General features: G+C 39.1%; 1 protein-coding gene across 1 annotated transcript; it reads right to left on the reverse strand.

Moving 5' to 3' along the window:
- Window positions 1–1,363: 1,363 nt before the first annotated feature.
- Window positions 1,364–22,613, reverse strand: pibf1 (progesterone immunomodulatory binding factor 1). Its single transcript, XM_084948521.1, has 18 exons — window positions 22,120–22,613; window positions 21,858–21,958; window positions 21,163–21,361; window positions 20,948–21,067; window positions 19,556–19,689; window positions 18,838–18,946; window positions 18,610–18,729; window positions 18,458–18,519; window positions 18,085–18,210; window positions 17,338–17,436; window positions 13,775–13,940; window positions 10,004–10,154; window positions 9,592–9,682; window positions 8,954–9,056; window positions 6,666–6,796; window positions 5,343–5,427; window positions 1,836–2,018; window positions 1,364–1,550 (listed from the first exon to the last, which is right to left on the reverse strand). Exons 1-18 carry the CDS (start codon window positions 22,384–22,386, stop codon window positions 1,497–1,499), a joined length of 2,301 nt encoding a protein of 766 aa, XP_084804647.1. The 5' UTR covers window positions 22,387–22,613; the 3' UTR covers window positions 1,364–1,496.
- Window positions 22,614–22,819: the final 206 nt, after the last annotated feature.

Raw genomic sequence — 22,819 nt, forward strand, 5'->3', positions numbered from 1 at the left:
TTACCAAACAGTCACAATAACAATAATAGATTACAATATAAAGCGCCTTGATGCGACTGTTGTTGCGATTTGGCGCTATATAAATAAAATTGAATTGAATTGAACACAACGTTTATATTTTTGCCTTTTGGTTCCACCTCAGTAGATTTGAAGTTAAACGATCAAGAATCGGGTGAAGCCCAGGCTTTCATCTGTAATCCAGAGTGCTGAACGCAAAAAATATATGAGCCATCTTTATCTACCCAAGTGTAATTGGACAAATTAGAGGAATACTTATAGAGTATAATGTTCAGTTGTAGTACTTTGTTAAGAAACCTTTGCTAAAACAATGACAGTCTGAAATCCATGGATTTAACCAAATGCAGTAAAGCAAATGCTTCACTGCAGCTGCCATCAGTTATGGTTTGCTCTTGAGTCTTTCTGCCTTTCGCCTTCAAAACTTGATGCTCAATCAGGGTGAGATTAGAAGATTTACACGGCCACTACTGAATATCCCATTTCTTTACTCTTTATTCAGAATCACCTGAGCCTTGTGCAACATGCTTTGGCTCCCTCAACATCTGTGCTGTGTAGCAGCTTCCAATCAACAGCTGCATTTAGCTGAATATGAGCAAAAACCATACACTTCACGATTAATCCAGCTGTTTCTGTTGCATTATCAATGATCACTACTACCTTAGTGAATTGAGAGGCTATGCCTACCCATGCCATCACTCGTCTCCACTGTGTTTTGAGGATAATGTATTCGCCGGGTTAACATCCAGTCCAAACCTTCTCCTTTCATTCTTTCCCCACCCTACCTCACACCCATCAAGGTTGATCTCAAGTTCATCTGGCTGACATTTTCTCTTCCAAAGCTGATTTTCTGATATTTTCTTAGTTGAGTGTATTGTAGCCTTTCTACTCTTGAGGTTTATGAAACCTTTTCCACAGATCTACTACTACTTCTTATGCGAGTTTTAACATCACATGTAGGATAACAAAACTCCTGAAAAGGGACAAACCAGTTTCGCATTAGCCGCCCGCCCAAATTTAATATGACACCGATAAGAACATGGTCAGAAATAATAAAGGTATGCCTACTATGTCTCTATTTAAGGAACCTCAGCTTGTGCAAATCAAAGGCTAAGGTTCCTGCAGTGTTGTTTGTAGCGAGCAGTATCTGCAAACTTGGAAAAGATGAGAAAATAATGATAGACAGACCTAATAAAACAGGCCACTGCCAAAAAAGAGGAATTTTTGGGCCTTCAGTTAGCTTGGAATGTGTACCCTGTGGAAGGTAATATCTCTGGACCAGCACACAGATAATTTATCCCATGAACAATATTTAACAAAGGATGAGAAAAACAAAACGCTTAGACAGTTCAAACTGTTTGTGCCTTTGTATTTGAAAAACAATCAAGCAATGAAATGAACTGTAACTTACAAAAGTCTAGACAAAACCTAAAAGTTAAAAACAAAACAAAGGTCCTGAGCTCCAGTCATGACACAAACGGTCACTTGGATTTCTGCTTCTGCTTTTGGTACCAATCGGGAACTTCTTTATTTGTCTGTAAATGAAAATAAGAGAAAGAAATAATATGAAAAGTGAAAGAGATTTGTTAATATACTCTCATCTATTTGATTTTCTCATGACTACATACTAGACCATATCCTCAGTTAGCCAACTTCACTGAAAAACTTCTATTTCACTAAATGATTTTTAAAAAAAAAACTATTCATCTTTTCTATTCTATTCTATTCTATTCTATTTCTATTGCTTTGTCCTAACATGTGTCTAAGCACGTTCACATAGTGTGACTCATAAAAAGGGTGGTGCTACAACAGTCACTTACAAACACAGTGGGTTTGGGTTTGTTTGGTGATTCTTCTTCTGCTGTCCTGTTGATACGTTTGGACTGCTGTTTTTTCCCCAATCCAGAAGTCCTGATACCAGTTTTATCTGTTTCCAACAGGTTTAGAGCGTCTGCCTGTCTGGACCGCATGCTGATCAGGACCTGCTTCATCATGGCTAACTCCTGGAAAACCGCACAGTTCATAAAAGAAAAAAGAGGAAACAAGAGTAAAACAATAAATGAAGGAGTGTATGAGAAATTACTGGGAGTGTAGAGTCCAAAAGGCCACAGATTTCAACTATATAATCGTTTGATTTAACAAAAAAAAAAAGAAATTTAATTCTTCTCTTTTATCTTTATTCATGTTTTGTGAAACATTTGCTTTCAAGAATTCAGGTCGAAGAAACCAAACACAGTCCAGCGATTGGACGACTTGCACTAAGGGTCTGCAGGGATGGCAGCAGCGGCAACAGCAGCAGGGCAGAGAGGCGGACTCTCGGCCATTTCACGGTTCTATTTATCACCTCTGAGGACATGAGCCCTGGCATCTCGCACACACGCACGAGCACACACGCACACACTAGAGCACACACACACGCTGGTGGCATCCCAAATAGCCAAGCTGAGGAACAGCTGTCTATGACAGGGCACATACTTCATACAGCAAACGGCCTGCTTGGGAACATACTCCTGCGTGTACGCGCACAAGTGCTTACGATCATTAAGACGCTGCACTAAATTCTCCGGTGTGAAGATCAACATTAAATTAATCAGCAGCTATTACTTATAATTGATTAATACCGTTAAATTTCAGACAAAAATACCAAACGTTTTGTTTTTAGGTTAAAAAAAATGTGTGAATTATCTGATTAAATTATAATTAGGTTTGTGTTCATTTATTTAAAGAAGACTTGAGCTCTAGGATATTATAAAGGAAAATTCCTAAATATTTACTAAAGACTGTTGGGGCCATAATTAAAGAGAGATATAAATATTTATATGTGTTGTTCCACTGAAGCGTGGATTAACAGGTACGGTACCCACCTGGAGCAGGATACACTCAGACAATACAGTGGATGTCGCAGCTAACACAGCTGCAAAACCTCATCACCGAAAACTAGATCTGCAATCATTAGTCATTAAATTCATGCAAACTGGGAAGTACTACAACAAAAAATAAATGTAATCTCTTTAGTTTTTAAAATCATACATTGCCAAAAAAACAAAATAAAAAACTCTGAGGTTTAAGTCATGAGCTTGTAAGAGACAGAAAAAAATAAATTGTGTCTCATCCCTGCAGCTGATGATGTAATCAAATTACAGCCTGCTTTACAATCTGGTTTAGCTACAAGTAAACTCTTGTGATTTGAGCTCAGAATTGCCACATTTCTGTCTGCACTTCAGAAGAAAACAACATGCTGAGCTGGAAGAGGTGACTCCTGTTTGAGGGTTTTACTGTTTACGTCAGTTGTGTGATGAAGTTGATCCAACACTTTGAAACCAAGAAACCAATCAACCAGTCTTTCTTTCTTTCTTTTTTCCAGGTTTCTCACTTTTCATTTTGTGACCTTACTTTCAGAGAATACTCTGGCTTTTTTATGTTTACAGTGATGTGTTATTGAAATATCACCGTAGCTTATAATTAAGCCCCCTGGAGTCTATTTGTGTGGCAGGGCCCTAGAGTGCGACCAATTTGGTCGCAAATGCGACCAAATTTTTCAGTGGTGCGACTAAAAATAAATATTTGGTCGCACCTGTGCGACCAACTGTTCCGGTAACAAAAAAAAAAATCTCTGCAACTCTCCGTGTGGTCAACAACAGACACACATTATGCCCCTATCGTGGACTAAACCAATCAGAGATAGTAAGGGGCGGGACCTCTCTGATTGGCCGTAGTCCAGTTGAAAGTGCAGGTGGAAGAGAGAGGTGAGTAGCTTGAATAAAGCGATATCAATTCATTAACGGATTCCACACAAAGACCTAAACACAGAGCGGACCCGACGCATCAGAATCAGCTTTGTCTTTCTCGGCTTTCTCACCCGACGGCCTGTACACGGACACGCTGTCGGAGCTCGGCGATTCTGCGTCGGGTCCGCTCTGTGTTTACGTCTTTTTGCGCTGATTCTGAGCTGCAGGTTTTGTCTCTCTCCAACCAAAATTTGCCGAGCCAGCAGCAAAAGAAGCAGCAAACTGCGCTTCACATTTGATCAATGTCGTCATGAATTCCCTCTGACTTTTGCTGTTTTGCTTCCACCACGATAAAAATCACACTTCCTGCACAGCTCTCTCTCTCTCTGTACTTCAGGAACAGTTTCCCATCTCAAATCTGTTTTCTGCATTATTCATTCGCTTATTACCCACCAGTCTACCGTTGTTTACAGCGCTTTTTCTTTTTTCACTTAAATGACCTCGGACAAGAAAGCCTAATTTCTGCTGTTCAATACTGAAGAAATTTAAATTTCTTAAAATTATGCAAAATTGCAGAATATTGCAGAATATTTTTAAGGTTATCTGCTATAAAAAGCCAGACCAGGAAAATCTCCTTCATGTTTTCCTGTGTTTTATTCTCAGTTACTTTCACACAAAGGCATCTGCTGTGATTTTCACAATTCTGATGAAGTCTCATGTGTATCAGTACTGATAAATGATCAGAATTATAATATTTCTGACTGTCTGAGGCTAAATTGAATCAAATCAGGACTTTGAGAACCGGAATCGAATGGATTATAGGAATCAGTGATGATACCCAGCCCTAGTGAGCAGCCTAGGCCTGAGAGAAGTGGATATAGCTGTGGGTAATAAGAAAAGATGAAAAGACCTATTGATAACTTTTTTGTTAAGTTAAGGCCTGATCTGTCTGAAATTCATAGCCAGTGCTCTGACACGGTGCCATCAATCTTTGAATGCTGAAAAAGCACAGTGTATCCAGAAAACACATTATATGCTGCAATAAATGCACTGCCCAAGTGTCCCCTCTCCCCACGGCCTTTCAGCAGCAGACAGCAGCAAACAGGTCGTCAGAGGAGGCCAAGATGATGATTAAGTTTAACATTTTCTACAATATTGACAAAGCACTTTAAGCACAAGTTTGTTAGTTAATAATTTAGAAATTAATATTGTCTGTATGGACTTCCCCCCCAAAGAAAGTGCACATGTAAAACTGCAGTGTTAGGCGATGCGGTTGAAAAATTTGAGTGCGCCTAACTTTTGTGCCGGTACGCCTAAATTTTTAAAGTTAGGCGTACCGGTGCGCCCATGTCAAAAAGTTAGTCTAGAGCCCTGTGTGGGGTTTGAAAGAAAAAGCTAAAAAAAAAAAAAAAACTCCATACAACCACTGATAATATAAATAGCAATGTAGCTTTTCGAATAAATGTACCACCCACTCAGTTTACGAATATTTTATATCTTGATATCATCAGAAAGCATTCAGCAAATAAACACACATCACACAAATCACATAAACACTAAACAAACACAACCAGTAACCAACACTGTCCCTTTGTGTACCTCTTGATGGTTGAGAAGTCGCTCCAGATCAGCGGCCATGTTGTTTTTCACCTGTTCCAGAGCGGTCCGCTCTTTCCTCAGAGAACTGAGGTCATATTCAAACACAGAAAGAGAGATCAGATCTCTAGTTAATACAAAAAGTACACTTAATATTTATTCAGTAAGTATATGTAGTAAAATATTAACATGTCTTGAACAAAAATATTTAAAGACTGCAGAAACGGTAATATTAATGTCCTTCATGAAGCAGATTTAGTGGGTTTTAGTTTTTTTTATTGCTCTTTAGCGTCAGGTCAGGAAATGGGACACACAGGATCAGATGTGAAGGTGTGGTATGCATCGTAATTTGAATGTTCATTCATTTGTGTATGCAAAAATAAACAAAAAGCCTGCCATTTAGCCTAAAAAGCCAGAATGTTCTCAGCACTAAGAATACAAACAGGCTAAATAAGATTATCAATGGGCAACAAATTCAAAACACACAAGCGATGACTTTGAAACGTATTTCTATCTCGCTGCAGTGCAGTTCAAACGTTCTTTCCCGAGGCTCCGAGACATACAAGCAGAGGCTTGTAATGGAGGTGGTTTAAGGCAAATCACCATGCAAATCTTCAAATAACAGATAGCGTCCCCACTGTTCGCAAGATTTAAACGTCTCATAAGCAGAGATAAGCCAATTTCAGGTAGGAGAATTTGGAATATCAGCAAACTGTTAATACTACTAAAAAACCTGCACACATTCATACAGATAAACTTCAGTGCATCACGTAAAATTCTCCTGAGCTGTGCATCTGCAGCCAAACAGGTTAACCTTGCAGACCCACAGAGAAAACTTAAATGTTTCCGACAGGGAAAGTCTGACAGCATTTTTCTTAACCTTTTTTTTTTTTTTAACCCTTCTTGTTCCTGCACCTGGTGAGCGCTCCGTGGTAGCGCACAGCAAGAGAAAACCTGCAGTCTGTCAATTTGCATTTTTGACAGGCTAAAATAGAGAGGGCATAACAGCAATTTAGGTCATTGCCTGGAACCTGTAAATGCACTCATGTGGGGACTTACATGCATGCATGCAGGTTTGCACAGACATAATGGGCTAGGTGTGAAAGGGACAAAAGATGAAACTGAGAGATAATGACAAGGAAGAGATAAACCAAGGGTGGGGAGGTATGGGCTCCCTATTGTATCAAGTGATTTACAAGATACAAAGTTTAACCAAACAAATTAGCAAAGGACGCTTTCCAAGAAGGAGAGAAGGCTGAACAACCTTCAGTTGAAAAGGTCATGAATGACTGTTTTTTTTTTTAATGTAGTATGCAGCATGTGTACCTGACATCGCCCTCAAGTGAGGTGACACGCTCCTTCAGTATGCTGATCTGTGCATCCCTTTGTCTCACCGTCTCAATCAAGTAACTATAAGGTTGCTGCGTCTGCTGTAACAGCAGGTTGGCGGCCAACAACTGTGGAAAAAACAAAGTATGTGTTAACCTGAGCAGTTAGAGAGCAATTACTTCACCTATGTAATGTTTCGTTTGACTTGTTTAAATTTTTCATGGGTCTGTCAAACTGTCATCTCCGGCATTTTTCAAAGATTCAAATAAAGAAATGAGAAAAATGTGTTTTTCTCAACACACGGCTAGTAACAAAGTGCTCAAAGATGCAATTTAAAACAGGTTCTTTGCGAAGTTGTCTGCTATGTGTAGACACAACACTAACTCATTCCTTAAGTTAGGTGCCTTTATTATGCTTGAATGATTCATAGGTCAGTGTTAAGTGGCTTAAACAAAAACATTCCCCTGGAAATGGTCAGGTACGATAACTTGATGGAAAAAGAGTGAAAAAGCAGCCAATTTCCACAAAAATGAAGAAAAAAAAAAACTTTAAAAGACCTTCAGAAAACTAGTAGTGAAAATTAAAAAAAAAAAACGATATTACAAGAACATCTGACAGCTTCTCATGGCATCTCTGACCTCATCAGGAGAAACTTGCATAAAAGTGAGTTTTTATGAAGGCATATCTAAACTTCAAGCTTTTTATGAAAAAAAACAAACATATCCATCAGTTGGTATCGTTCTTAAAATCTGCTAAACACTAGATAAAGTATGGGTGTTAAACATTAAACAGCTTTTACAACTGGCCGATAGTGAGTAGAACTGGGTGGAGGCTAAGGACAATTGTTAGTTAGTCAGGGTATTTGTGTGGGTGGTTTAGCAGTTAACACCCTGAGCCTTTCTAGTGAAAAGGAAGTATAATTTTTTCTTCTTCTTTTCTTGTATACTCAGTGAATCATGAGTTATTCCAGATGAATGCCAGTTGATCACAGCTGACAGTTGAATGGTTGGCTTATTTAAATCCTGCCCATTCTGGCTTGCACAACCTCTCCTCTCATTGAGTTTATAATAATGAGTGAGGAGAAAGAAGAAGAAAAGAAAGGAAAACACAAGCACATTCGGCTGACAGAGCTATCAGGCTTATAATTACAAATCTTTCTGGATAAAATTTCCCATTAGTGCACGAGTGGCAGACACGTGACTTTACATACACATTTGTATACAGAGAGAATTCACACACCCAAACTTTAAGCTTCAGTGTTGCACACTCATACACAGTCTGCCAAACGCAACAAAAGCTCAATGGCTGTCATGGTTTTTGGCAATACTTTCCACTGTATCAACAAAGTTTGACAGGTATTATGACTAACTTCACATTCTTCTCATACAAAGTCTGCAATGCATGCTGTTTGTTTTTAAACAACCTGCCATTTTTGTCATTTGACTTCAAACGTGGAATCTGACAGTTTCATTGTTAAATGTTGACAGAAGATTCAGAAAAAAAGCAGGGGACCATCACAATGTGTCCCTAAGTGGGTTGGATGATACTCACTACTGTGCAAAAGTTTGGCCCTGAGGATGATATGAAAGAAATAATACCACAAATAAAGTCTTACACAACTACGCAGTAGTTAAGAAGAAAATAAAATTCGCACTAGTGAAAATCCTCCTAAGCTCACTTGTGCATAATTTTTTAAAGACACCTGGCACGTCTTCCAGGAAAACTCGCCACGCCACTTCTGAGGACTTAACCTGTGGCAGGTGCTTCTTTCTCTTTACGCAAATTGAGCGCCGTTGAGATCAGGATTCACCGTTATGGATATATTTGTGGTCACTGTCATGCTTACCCTTGTGAAGTACCTACAACTTTGGCTTAGTACAGCACACACGCACACTCTGCTAAAATCTTTTTTTCCATTCTTCAAGATGTGACCTAATGTCACGGCTCCAATGGCAGCCTTTCAGAGAGAAGTGATTATACCAGTCGTGACAATGTGAGGAGGTAAATAGAGATGAGAGAGGAGCCATCAAGGTTGGGCTTTGTAATGACTTTCTTTTGTTACAAGGGGAAAATAAGAGGGAATACGTAAATCATTGTGACTTTGACAGAAAAAGTGGAATAAATTTAATCAGAGTCGCTGTAGGAGTTTTGTCAAGGCGGGAAAACAAGTGTTTGCAGGTACTGACTTGAAATGCTTTCAAGTTTGTTTTCCTTAGAAATTAACAAGTACCACTCTCATAGTAATGACGTTCTCCAGGGAATTTGATATTGTTTCAGGTGTTTACCTCTTCGGACATCTGCCCCGTCTGCGACTTGTGACTTTCCAACTCTCTCCTCAGTGATGTATTCTGCCTCTCGAGCTGCAGCACCCTGCGGGCCAAGTGAACGCTGCACAACAGCCACATAAAGTTATGGGAATTTCAATCAACAAGACAAAAATCAACAAGATTACACTAGTGTGTATTTACACAATGCATCTTCTAGAGTCTGCTGCTAGGCAATGAGATTAATTTAGCCTTTTGGCTGCACATGCTGGAGATAAAAAACAAATAAAAGACTTTAAGTGGAAACATGCCCAGATGTTCTAGCTTTGTATTTCTAAGGAATTACTGTTAAACAACTGTTTAGTTCACAAGGCAAAAGACACCGTGTGGGTGACCGCCAAAGAAGAAAGCCACAAAGATGCACGATATGTGTCACATTTAAAGCATACACAGCAAATTGTTTACCAGTATTGCAACATAAAGGGCAAAATTCAAAATCAAATACAAAGGAAAAGAATATATGACAATATAAATGATGCATTTCTTTAAACACTCAAAATATGTTTTGCAAATCTTATGCAGGATGCAAAACCTTAAAAGACCAACATTTGTGTTGCATCCTTTGCTTGAAATGCAGTGAAGTGCTTCATGTACTATACCTCTGTTTTAGTCTTCTTTTGGCCATTGTAGGAACATTTGCCCCATAGCCATATGAGAACAAAACCCTCTCTGCCTCTTCTTCACTCTCAACTGGCAAGAGATAATGGTACAACTGGAATTAGAGTATGTCTGCGGGGCTATTAAGATAAACAGGTACAAACATGTGGTTTGTTTTCTTTTCCTGCTAAGCTCAGGCATTTAAAAAGATCAAAAGATAAAACTGTATTAAGATTTTGTTGCCATCTCCCATCTCAATCTCCCATCTTACCCAAATAAGATTATTATGTAATTTGTATTACACACATTTTCCAATGTTAGGTTCCAGTTGAGTGCATTTGTTTGCTTTTGTCTGTCTGATTTCACAGATATGTGTTTAAAGTAGTTTCCACAGAGATAATGCAATACTCTTACTTTCGGCTGCTTGCATGGTGACCTGGTCCAGCTCTTGCTCGAGCTTTTCATACGTTTCCAGGCGAGACGCCTGCTCAGCGTTCTGAGTCTGCAGCTCTGCTACCCGCCTCTCTGAGGAAGTTTGTAGCCTGTAAAACTCCTGAGTGAGGAGCTTAGCAGCAGGAGGAGAAACAGAGAGACAGACAATAATGTTCAAAACTATTGTTCTTAGTTGCACTTTAACACCTTTGTTTCCAAATTATGTCCGCAGAGTTATAGTTTATCAAGATCAGCTTTTTCCAAAATGCTAAAAGTTATCTCACTTCAGTTATGTTTTGCTGTAAAATGAGGTTGTCAAACATGCCAACGCTACCAGTAAATCCTGTCATAAACCTGCCACGTATGACCTGTGCAACTGCCACAAGAATTGACTCGAGTCCCCATGAGTCGTGCTTACTGACAGAGAGTCATTCGCACTGATGGCAACATTGCCATGTCAAGCTATCTCAGTGTGGGATGGTTTTTTGATGGAGACGATTTAATATAAATTCTAATCTCAGTATTAAAACTCATGCTATGAGCCCTCTTGTTTCTAGAATTCCCAGAGTATTTAAAATAATTTAATATAATATTGATATTTGGTCTCTCTGTATAGCTACAAAAATCACCATGCAAAATATCCCAATACTTTTTATTGATTTATTTATTTTTCCCCACCACCCCAAACTAACATAGTAGCAAGAAACCTTTCGCTATATAAAGATAAAATGGTTAATAAATGTTAAGGTAACCCTGGACACACTCAAGGCTTTGAAATCTTTTGATACTGCCAAGTTTATAGAGACTGAAAGAAAATGTAAAATGCTATGCCTCAGCCTGCTAGTAAAGACACCTATCGTATAAATTTGAGGCGATTTTCCAAAAGGTTGACCTCTGATCTTGACCCTGAGTTCAAGTTCATTGAGATGAGAAGTCACCTCGTTTCTAAGTTAACTTGAGTGTCTAAATCGCCCGCCCAGCCAGCAAGGTTACGACAATACCCCATCAAACTTTTACAGCTGAGGGGTAATATTTCCTGAATTGGATGAGTGCTTTTTTGCTTTTGCTTATTTTGCTTCTTGCCTATGCTGTTTTACCAAACTCAGTTTGATGCTCATACTACCATACAGACAGTTTGCTGCACAATCGAGCCTATATTTTACTTGTAGGTTTCATATATGGTTGCAGGCAGAAATTCATTGTAACAACAGGCTTGTAGGGAACAAGTACATTTACATATTTGACACACTTACATGTTTCAGACTATGAAACAAATTTTAGTATTATAAAAAGACAGCCAGGTTTTAAATGACCATGTCATTTGTTACAGAAAAACAGCTATCTAAACCTAATAACTGGCTGTGGCTTCCTTGGAAGCAAGAATTGCAGTAACTTGGAAATAGTCTTACACATTGCTGTGCAGGAATTTTGGCCCACACTTTCAGAAATTTTAATTCAGCCAAACAGGTGGGTTTTCATGCATGAATGGCCTGCTTAAGGTCATTCCAAGGCATCTTAACTGGATTTAAATGTGGGCTTTTGACTAGGTCACTCCAAAAACCTTCATTTTGCTTTGTTTTGTAGCCATTCAGAGGTGGTAGAGAGCTTCACGGTTCCACCAGTTGGCCATCACACTACACCACCACCACCACGTTTCACGGTTTGTATGATGTTCCTTTTATGAAATGCTGTGTTACTTGTGTTATGAGACACAAATCTTCCAGAAAGTTTTCCCTCATAAGTCCATAGAATTTTCCTAAAAGTCTTCATCAACAGATCATCAAGATGTTTTTAGGCAAATATGAAATGAGCCTTTGTGTTCTTTTTGGTCGATAGTAGTTTTCTCCTCGGAAGTCTCCCATGGCCATTTTTCCCAGTCTCTTTCTTACTGTTGAATCACGAACGCTGACCCTAACTGAGACACATGAGGTCCGCAGTTCTTTTGTGTCTTCCTGGATGAGTCATTGATGCACTCTTAGAGTATTTGGTAGGACGGCCACTCCTGGGAAGCTTCTCTGTTTGTAATTAATAGATCTCACCATGGTTCACTGAAGTTCCAAAGCCTTGCCTTGGAAATTGCTTTTTAATCTTTTCCAGACTGAAAGATGACAATGACATTGTTTCTCATCTCTTCTTGAGCTTTTTTAGATGGTGGCATGTGATTTCTTGATTCAAGAGGTCTGGCAGGAATCAGGCCTGGGTGTGGCTAGTGAAATTAAACTTAGCTTTCCAAAATAAATGTGGTTAATTTTCTCACAGTTAATTAACAACTTAAAAAGGCAGGACAATAATTTTTTCAGACAGGGCCAGGTGGGTTTAACTCTTTCCCCCCCGACTAAATAAAACCATAATTTAAAACCTACATTTTGTATTTACTAGGGTTAGGTTTGTTTAAAAGAAAATTTGTTTGAGGATCTGAAACATGTAAGTGTGACAAAGATGCAATGTCCAATGCAAAAAGAGGAAGCTAGGAACTATTTGATGCTTGTCTTTTTAATCACAGTACACTTTTCTGGGAAGTTGTGGAGAAGTACCTAAACATTATTTATATACTGAAGCCACAGGCCAATATTGTTATCGTTCAGATTAAACATAGAGTTCCTTCACTTACATACCCCTCTGAGTGTGTCTCTCCACCATGCCTCAGTTTATGTGCAGATGCATAATGAAACACATGCTCAAATACAGCTTATAAGATAATGACAAGATAAATAAGATAATGGCTAGATAGTAATTAACTAAAAAGAGAAGACGGCGTAATTACAGCACTGATAAATACCTTAAAGGGATAATGAAAATTTTAAACTGATTTTTCCCATTTGATTTAATCAACGGTGAACTACAAAGCGTTACACGGACTTTTAATCAGAATGAATGTTCCACCATCGTAATCAAATGATGGATAATGGAGTAATATCTTGAGACGTAGGGTATAATTTTGTTCCCTTTACATACATGATTACATAAACTTTGTTTTTGGATTAAGTTATTAGAAATTGTTTCCTTTTACCATTTTTCCTTTTCAACATTTACTCGAAAAATAGATCAGGAGAAAAGAAAGATCAGACGGAGACAAAAAGCAGCGTTAATTATATATATATATATATATATATATATATATATATATATATATATATATATATATATATATATATATATATATATTTATTTTTTTTTTTTTTTTTAAGCATTTTTCTCCTTTTATGAACACGTGATGTGATGAGAGGTGCATCCAGACATCAAGGAGTAATTGCACTTAGTGTACTTCTTTCATAAGTACGCTTGATTCATTGGACACAAATAAAAATGAAGCCACTGGAGCGATTTATGAAGACTGATAGCCGTGTTAATTTTTAAGTACTATGGACGGACTTGATTTTAAGCTTCAGTTGTGCATATTCGGTTGTAATAATAACATCGTATGTTTGTGGGCAACGTTTCTCCCGTCTTTGCCAAACAGATCATTTTTGACTGACTGATAATTAGGAGTAGACTAGAAGCACCAACTTTATTATCAAAGAAGTGTTCAAGGTGACAATCAGACTAAGGTAATCTTGAATTAAATAAGAAGACTGAGAGAATTTTTAAGTTGTGTGCTACTCTCTGTAATGAATGCTCCACAGACCTCAGCAGGATGCACTAATTACTAATTACTAATACGAATAACTTCAAACAACCTGTAACATTAACTCAAGCAGAAAGTAAAACAAACACACTAGTAATAGAGTATCCCATCATTTTATGTCTGAGTACCTCTAGTTTTTTCTGCTGTTTCTCACACTCCAGCTGACACTGAGCTAGGGCTTTAGCCGTCTCATCCTTGACCATATTAGCACGCTCAGCTTCAAAAGAGTGCAGCTTGGCCTGGTTGGATAGTTCTGCCACCCGGCTGTCTGTACCCAGCTGGAGCTGACGGAACCTAGAGTAAGAAAAGATGGAGATAAAGTCACACACCTCACTAGATATTAAAGATAATTTTTGTATTTTTTTTTTTTAAAATGTTACAACATGTTTTGGTACAAAGAGACTATGTGGACTAGATAATAAAGGAGCACAGTGTGCTTCTCACACAAAAGGTAAACTCAGCTGTAGGCTGGTGGTTGAGCTCAGGCATGCCCGGTGGTTTTAAACAAATGCCGCAACTTCTTCCGTAACAGGGACTCAATTACATTTTGCGGTAAATGTCTTAAAAGCATGCTCCTTTGGAAACTGGCAAAGAAGCTGTCAGTTGGTGTACTTTAATTCCCCATTGTACACTATTGTGAAATGAAGTTCAATTTGCACCTCCACCGCTACACAAAGTCATTAAGCAGGAAGTTTGCTTGTTACAGTGCACCATTTCTTCAGTTGTGCTTGCAGCAGTTTTTGATTTTGTTCCATCTACAGTGATTAAGTTGGCACCAGTAAAGGGTTTTTCCATTTAACCTAACCAATTAGACAAGAACAAAGGGACCGAAAGTGCCCTGCAGTTAATGTCGGATACAGAATATAAAGACAGAGGTGCTTTTATTTTTATTTTGATCCAATTTTCTATGCATGTAAATGCAAAGACATAACAAACTGGTTGGTTATTTTAATCTTTCCAGTCATTTATCAGGCTGAAACAGCAAATGGATCCTGATGAATCGAGCAGCATGTGTAAGACTGTTAGATGAGTAAGAAAAATAACTTGAAGATATCACTTCCCGCTCGAGAGAAATTATAAACTCAATTTTTTCGTGACTAATTCAAAAAAGGGCAACGATTTTTCTGCAACCTTTAAAGTACAACACGAGCAGACAACAGTTTCAAGCTCACTTCTCCTCCCTAGGCAGTGTTCGAGCATGCACACACAGACCCCATCAAGTCGTGGAGGTTGGTTGGATAATATTAATAACTCTCGATTACAGCTGACCTGATAAGATTTCATCATCCATAGTGCGCAGGCCTGAGCTATGTGCTCACAGTGATAGACGTGTACACATGGTGGACATTTTATGCCTTCTTTTATTCATCGTGGCCGCAATATGGAAGCAAAGAAGTAAAAATTTCTTCGGAAAACAATGCTACCCTTCCGGAAGGCTGTCATTAGCTGCGTTTATTCTTGTGCTTTTAAATGGCAAATTTATGACAGTGGCAAATAAGAGTACGTGACACTCAAGCTTCCCAAGGCAGCGTTGCTGCAGCAAAGTCTGTCAGGAAGGTGAAAACGGAAAACTGTGCTCAACACTTTGCCTTTGTTTTGGACAATCGGATCGCTAAGGTTCAAGCTGGCCCTTTAGGCTTAAATTAACTGACGCCATTTCAGGCTTCTCACCCTCATTCTTTGCCCCAAAAATAGGGGCATGCGTGGGGTTAGGGGTTAAGGGCTTGAGGCTAGCATCTGTCATTGCTGGCTTGCGATGTGATGTAGAGAGGGAATGTGATCGCTGTAGAGAGAGTCCAAGGGAGAGTGAAGTGACTTTGTGCATATGTGTGTGTGTGTATGGAAAGACTAACAGCTGGTGGTTTGGATGTAGAGAAATGCATGGCATGTAGTAGTAACCCAGGACTGGGACACTACTACTGCTGCTGCTGCTGCTGCTGCTGCGTAAGTGGCTCTGTTTGTGTGTTGCAGAGACACTTAAAGTGAAAAAAATAAAGATTTATGACATGAGAAATGAGAATTCCTGATGGTGCAGAAAGAAATTTCTCCACGTAAATAATTGTTACTTTTAAAATGTGGTTTCAAAAGGGAGTCTTGAGAAATCAGGTGCAAAGACACATACCATGTGACTAATGACACGAGTATGTACACAGCAGAAATAAGGCACAACACACTAGGACGACTGAAATGCTACCTCCAATAAAAAAGAAATCTTACACCTTAAGTATTTATGTGCTGGCGTGTTCATCAGGGCTCACAATATTTCTATAGCAATTTTCATGCAATTTTTAAAACTTCTTACAAGGCTGTGGCCCAGAGGCACCTTTCCAGGATATACCGAGATGGCCTCTGTGGCCTGGAGCAGAGATAGAGACTAGCTGGTCAGACCGTAATCACTCAGAAGGAGGGTGGAAAAGGAAAAAAAAATACTAGAAAAACAACTTCTTTTTTTTAAAAAAACCTACAAAATCTGAATAAACCCACATAGTTTAAGCATTAAAAGGCAACAAAACTTGATTACTAAACTCACTTTCTCTTAATAGCAATTTCAAAATCTCATCTTATTTCCTCAGCAAATATCATCAGTGCCATCAAATAATCGGTGCCTCATTTTGCTTTTTACCTGTGCTGTTTCAGCTTTTACAGGCCAAGACACTGGCTGCTTAGGACCTCTTTTTATAAAGTAAACTGACTTCCGAGCAACCTTTTGATCTCTCTGCTACAGCAAAGCCTTCATGTGATCTTTAGTAAGAGATGGTAAACCACAGCCACCAAAGTCCTGCCGCGCCCACAACATTTGCTAATGACAGGCGGCCAGTGGCTCGCATGTCAGCGTCAAAGCAAGTACAAGCTCACAGCTTTAAAAGAAACAGAAGAAACACGGTGAGAACTTAATCTTTATAAAAAGCACAGCAATCAAGCTGGCTTTATTAATCAAACTAGTTTGGCTTCTTTGGCTAGTCTTCTACACACAAACACACACAAACACAAAATACAATGAATTATGCAAATGGGTTCCAAATATTTCATGGTTAACAACGACAACAAAGAGTCGTTCCAGATGCCCTCAGTTACCCTCAGGTGGCGTTTCTTAAGTAGCCGACGTTGGAAGCTGTTAACTAACCACGACGCTACCTGTCACATTAACGAATCTTCCTCATGCAGCTGGAAACAAAAACAGATTTTAGTAGTCTAAAGTATGTAATCATGTGACCAAACACTTTTTTCCAACTTTCATGTGTGGTATTTTCAATTGTAACTAAGAATTTGTACTCATTATATCGCTGCTTGCACGGATAAAAATGTTGATATTTATTCTAAAACTACCAGTTTTCATGTTATTTAAAACCTCCCATTTTGAACCGCATTAAAAATCTAGTTTATACAAGAAAAAATAAAAGAAGTTACCCCTAACATGCATTTAACAAGGTGCATAAACACCTTGTTAAATGCATGTTCCCACTTACTTTTTTTTGCATTCTCTCTCTTTGTTTTTTAATCAAATTAAGACTGAGAGAATTTTATTAATAATCAATAAAATAACTTCCACTTATCTTCTTGGCTACAAAAATGACCTAAAGGGAGACTTCTGACTTCTGTGCATGACATGGAGTGACAGGGAAAAAAGAAAAAAAAAAACAAAAACATGTCAGTGTTGCACTTTAAGCATGTGACAGATGATAAAACTCACTGCTCCAGCAGTTGGTCATATCTGGACTGGGCGTCTCTCTCAGCAGCCACTGCTCGGTCTCTCTCCAGCACCGCGCCGTCTCTGGCCTCGCGCAAGTTCCTGATCAAACACACACACAGTTGAAAGACACTCTCATGCCTGTGGAAAGCAATGATTTTAATCATTCAAAGATATGCTGCTATTTTCTTAGTTTTTGAGGTACTGTTACATTGTAACATTGTAACAGCTCTTTCTTCTCTTAAATATCTGTTTAGTGACCTTTTTTTGAACATGTAAATATAAAGAAAAGAAAAGAAACACCGAGTTGACATGAATAAGTATATAATCACACAACTTACATGCTCAAAAAGGATCAGGGTGAAGTTTACTGCGAAATTTGCTTTACTCTATGTTAGATAAGTGATGAAAAATAAAAAGACCAAGTGTAGTGGGTGCACAATTAATCTACTTTTTGCTGTTCTCTAATTCACCACAAGTAGCTCTACACATTTTAACAATGCAAATTTTTATGTTTGATGTCCTTCTTGTTTCTTCTCCTCCTCCCGGGGATCTTTTGCTTTTTAGGTGAATTTGTAAACCACAACATCATTGAGTCGCCAGTCTCTTCCCTAATGCAATGCTTCAATTTGTAATTATAAACCACTCACTGACTCTTAATGAGTAATGAATAATGTTTGACTTTACTTGGTTTAAACAGCACCCCTGATATTCACAGTTTTCAGCAGTTATACTAAAAGACGCTGATACCTGTTTTCCCTCTCATACATCTCCCTGGAGGCTCTCTGCAGGTTGTCTATCTCCTGACTTGTTTTCAGCCTGATGTTCTCCAACTCCTCTCTTAATTTGCTCTCATATTCTGACTTGTAGTGGTCTCTGTAGAGAAAAGAAGATAAAAAAAAAATGTTTTTTTAAATGAACAGAGCATTATACGCAGAAGCTTTCTTCATGTGGGTGAGGTCATAAGAACTGAGATCAGAATACAGCTGGCAGATACTACGTATCATCATCTAATTTTTATTGACTGTTATAGTACTTGCACAGCTTACTTCTTCCATATCAAAGCACTAGAATAGTGGCTTCTTATGAGAAGCATAAAAGAACAAAAACAGCAAAGCCGAACCTGGATGCTACATATTTTTCATAGGCGTCTTCCCTGGCTTTTTTAGTGTCTTCTAATTGTACCTGGTCAAAAAAAGAGAAAGAAAAGTGAAAGCAAATCACACGGGGACTTCTTGTGTTACTATAAGCATTTTTCTGATGAACTGTCTGAACCTGCAATCTCTCCAGGCGGTCTTCTTCATGTGCACAGCGAACACTGAGTTCCACATTCTGCCTGTGCAGGTACTCCTTGTCCTTCTGCAGGAGTGTCACTGATTGTTGCAATGTTGCCACCTGGAGGACATGAAGGAAGAATACATAAAAAAAAAAAAACCCTATTAACACAGAACCATGAAAGAAAGATTTAGAGGGTATTACGAGGAAAAAATCTGTGTGATGCACCTCTTTGCTGAGTGTGTCCCTTTCTCTGGTCACTGCGGCGTGAGACAAGTCTACGGTCTCATATCTCCTCTTTAACTCCTTCAGCTCTGCTTCAAAGTTGTCGCGCTCTCTACAAAACACAACATCAGGGGTGGACACAAATTTAAACTTACAAGTTCAAAATTTAAATATAAAGGTAAGTTTAAATTCATCATCTATTTCTTGTTTTCTGAGGGGAAAAAGGGTTTGGAGCTTGCTGTTTCCAGTTTATTAGATAATATCATAGTGAAATGCTGCTCTTTGAAACATTACATAATATTAAAGTAATTAAAATGATAGCAAACAAAAACTGACGGCTGGTTTTCCTTTTTTAAATAAAACATAAAGGCTGCTGGCGTCCTACTTTTCCACCACATCTATTACAGACATGCTGTTACGCCAGACGGTCCATTAAGTGTTTCAACGCCAGTATCAAATGTTACAATGTACTGGTTTTCAAAGGATCTGAGTCACAGTAGTCAAATTTATAATGTGTTTTTTCATTACTGTTATAGAAGAAAAAGCAGCGGGCTGCTCTTAAATCTACAATACAGTTCTGCATTTTTTCCCCATGTACTGTTTAAAAATTGTGTTTCTGTGACAAGGACAGAGCCTAAAATATGTACTGTGGCCTTCATAGGAAATATAGAAAGCTCATAAGCTGACCTCTGATTAGCAAATGTCACATAAGCAAACACACCGTTTGATGTTTGGGTAGTTTTCTCTGCGGTAGTCGCCATCTTGGATCTGCTGTTTGGTGTCAGCCAGTTCTAAGGTCAATCTCTGGCTCCTCATCTCCAGCTCTGTACGCAACCGCCGCTCTTCCTCGTAGCTCTTTGAGGACACATGCACAGAAAAGACAATACTGATAATACAAGAAGCACCTTATCTACTACTATTATTATTACTATTAGTATTATCATCATCATTATTAGCATTAGCATTATTATTATTAGATGCGATAAGACACATTCCCGCATTCAGCACGAGGTGATGCGCAATTTTACAGCCAGACATCTCCAAATCACAAACCGAAACCTTGCCAAGAAAATAAGGCATCCGAAAGAAATACTAGGAATTCTGCTACTAGTATTCCTTGGACACTGGAAGGAATAATAATGAAAAACTGAAAGATTAGGATTTCAGGAAAAATCCAGTCCAGGCACTCAATGTAGGAGCAACTGATAAAAAGGCCTTTGTTTTTAGTGAGCTAGAGAAATTAGAATATGTACAGGTGCGGGATGTCTACGTTTAAAAAAAAAAAAAAAAAAAAAAGTAAAATCACCTGTCACACAGCAATGTTTAGATGCCCTGTGGCATTTTCATCTCTTGCCAAGAAGAGAATTAGGACAGGATATTTTCCACAGTTTTCCCATTCTCAGATGTTCCGAACACAAGGAAATAGTCTGCTTTTAAGACATCCACACTACTGTTAGTACTCTGTGTGGGTAATACAAGCATGCTGTTTGGATAGTGCACATGTGGAAGCACACATGATATCCACTCAGTAATGCAGTATAGAAATATTACCTGTGCTATTTACAATCTGTAACAAAGCAACAGCATGCCAACTTTTTACTATGGAACCGTCAAGTTAAATACCATCATGTCTGGTCCGACTGTGTCAGACATTTGCGTTCTCACATTCACCTCCTTAGGGTGAAAACTGCTTAGCCAACATCCCTCTAGCAGCCCGAGTCTGAATTCATGACTTTTTTTTGGCATATTATAACCCTGCTGTCAGCATGACACAGCATTTTCTCATCATTGTGTCATGCATGCCTACGGGGTGTCTGGTAGTTGTATTGACTGTACTGTTTTTGTTTAACTCACACCAATATCATTCTCAACACTGCAGTTTTCAACATTGAAAAGTCGCTACGATTGATGCTTTTAGCACATCTTGACCATCTGCGATCTTTGTTTTTACATTTCCTATACAAGTCACTCAAAGTCTGAGTGTTTCAAGTATGTTTCTTTAAACATAACAAAAGAAAATAAAGACAAAAAAGAACAAGTGTTTGATATGCTACGCAAACAATTATGTGAACACTTTGCACAAGTGCTGCTAGGTTGGGTTTGTGTGTTTTACCTCAATCAGTGTCTTCATCTTGGTTCTGTGCATATCCAGCTCTTCCGTCACACTGCTGTTCTTCAGACTAAGCTCAACCAGCTGGGCCCGCAGAGGAGTCACTACCTCATAGAAACGCATCTAGGGACACAGCACAAAGAAAACGTCACCTTGTTTCTTGATTTCTTTATATGCTGTCCTTTCTAATGACCAGTAGAAGACCACCTCATACTCACAGCTACATATTCCTGTATAGATATTTTGTCCTCAGGAAGACCACGAAGCTCCTGGTATCTGTCCTGGGAGAGGTCCAGATCCCTGAGAGACCTCCTCAGTTCTCCAGCCTTCTCACACAGCTGACGGTTAGTCTCCTCAAGCTGCTGCTGCCTGAGCAGGATGGCCTCCATCTCCTGCTTACGCAGAGCCTGCTGCTTCCTGGTGATGACAGCCTTTTTTAACAAAGTTGACATTTGACCTCAGCAGATAAATGATGGGACGGAGGGTATATGTAGTTTTATTAGGTAAAAATTCCATTACAATGCACTGTAGAAGCTCTGCTTATGCATGTTAAAGCACACATAATTGTGTACTTTAACATGCATAACACGCATATCAATCACTGGACATACTGTATCAATTATCCACGCACTGCACGTGTCAAAACCATGTCAAACTTGCCTTGTTGGAAATACTGCTCAATAGCCTGAGCTGTATATGCATTTCTTGCTCCCAAGCATGACACTGATGCTACAAAGGGCACAGGGCAGACACAACATCCTTGTGTGATGTAATACAATGAGATATGGGGGCAGGGGCCACGTCTATAAGAGTGCTGCTTTATATGCACACATAAAGACTTCAATTTCAGTGTTTATGTCTCGGAAAATATAACTAGTCATGAAACCCCTGCTCTGGTTGTGTCCTTTCTCACCTGTTCTCCTCCTGAGTAAGTTTCAGCTGGTTATCCAGTCTTAGGACCAACACTTGTTTCTGATGCAGGGCGTCATTCAGCCTCTCCTCCAACTCCTCAATCTGAAACACCAGATATTTTATTATAGACGCTTGAATTTAATCACAAAACTATTACTGCAACAATGATGCTGCAGTACCAGGTCGTTTTTCTCCTAACCAAGGGAAAAGTTACACCCAGATATCTACAGAAACACTGTCCCCATTTCCCACCCCAAGTCTACCTTTGACATATGATCGGCCTTCATGTTGTCTATGATGAGATTCTTCTGAGATAGCTCGATTTTAAGCAGCTGGATGTTGTGCAGCAGCTCCTTCCTCTCGATCAGCTGGCGGGTCACCTTCTGGGAGCCGTTCCGCTGCTCGTCGGAGGAGGAGACATCCTCGGTGGTGGGTACGGTAGTCTCCAAGCTGATGTCCTCGGACTCTAGGTCCAAAGAGCTGGAGACGTTGGCTGCAGTCGGCTTGAGATGCTGCTTCTTCGGAGGCATTTTGTATCGTTTTGAATCCTGATTCTGACTCCTCGGTACTTCTCTGGCTAAACCGCTAAACACTGGCAACCAGCGTTAAACAAAGAGGACATGAACTTCATGCTGAATTGCAGTGACACCCCGGACTCAAAAAGGGAAGCCACAGAATTGTTTTTGTTTTCAAGGGTCCCGCTCTGAGCTGCCTGCTAGCCGCCACCGGCTCGACTTCTATGTGGGTTCAGCTACAGCGCCCTCTGTAGTAATAACCGTGAAGTGCAATCGCCATATAGTTCTCTGTACGTGATAACGATACACCGTCGTGCAGTACCCCCTCCTAACACGGAGGTCGCTATAATAATGACAGCGACAAATAATTCAACTGCTTCCTCTAAGAATTTGTTTTCAACAAACAATTAGATGGCCAGCCAAAACTAACTTCTAACATGTATAATAT

The sequence above is a fragment of the Perissodus microlepis genome, chromosome 13 (assembly GCF_051167445.1).
Source record: "Perissodus microlepis isolate ML-2025 ecotype Zambia chromosome 13, ASM5116744v1, whole genome shotgun sequence".
Taxonomy (NCBI): domain Eukaryota; kingdom Metazoa; phylum Chordata; class Actinopteri; order Cichliformes; family Cichlidae; genus Perissodus; species Perissodus microlepis.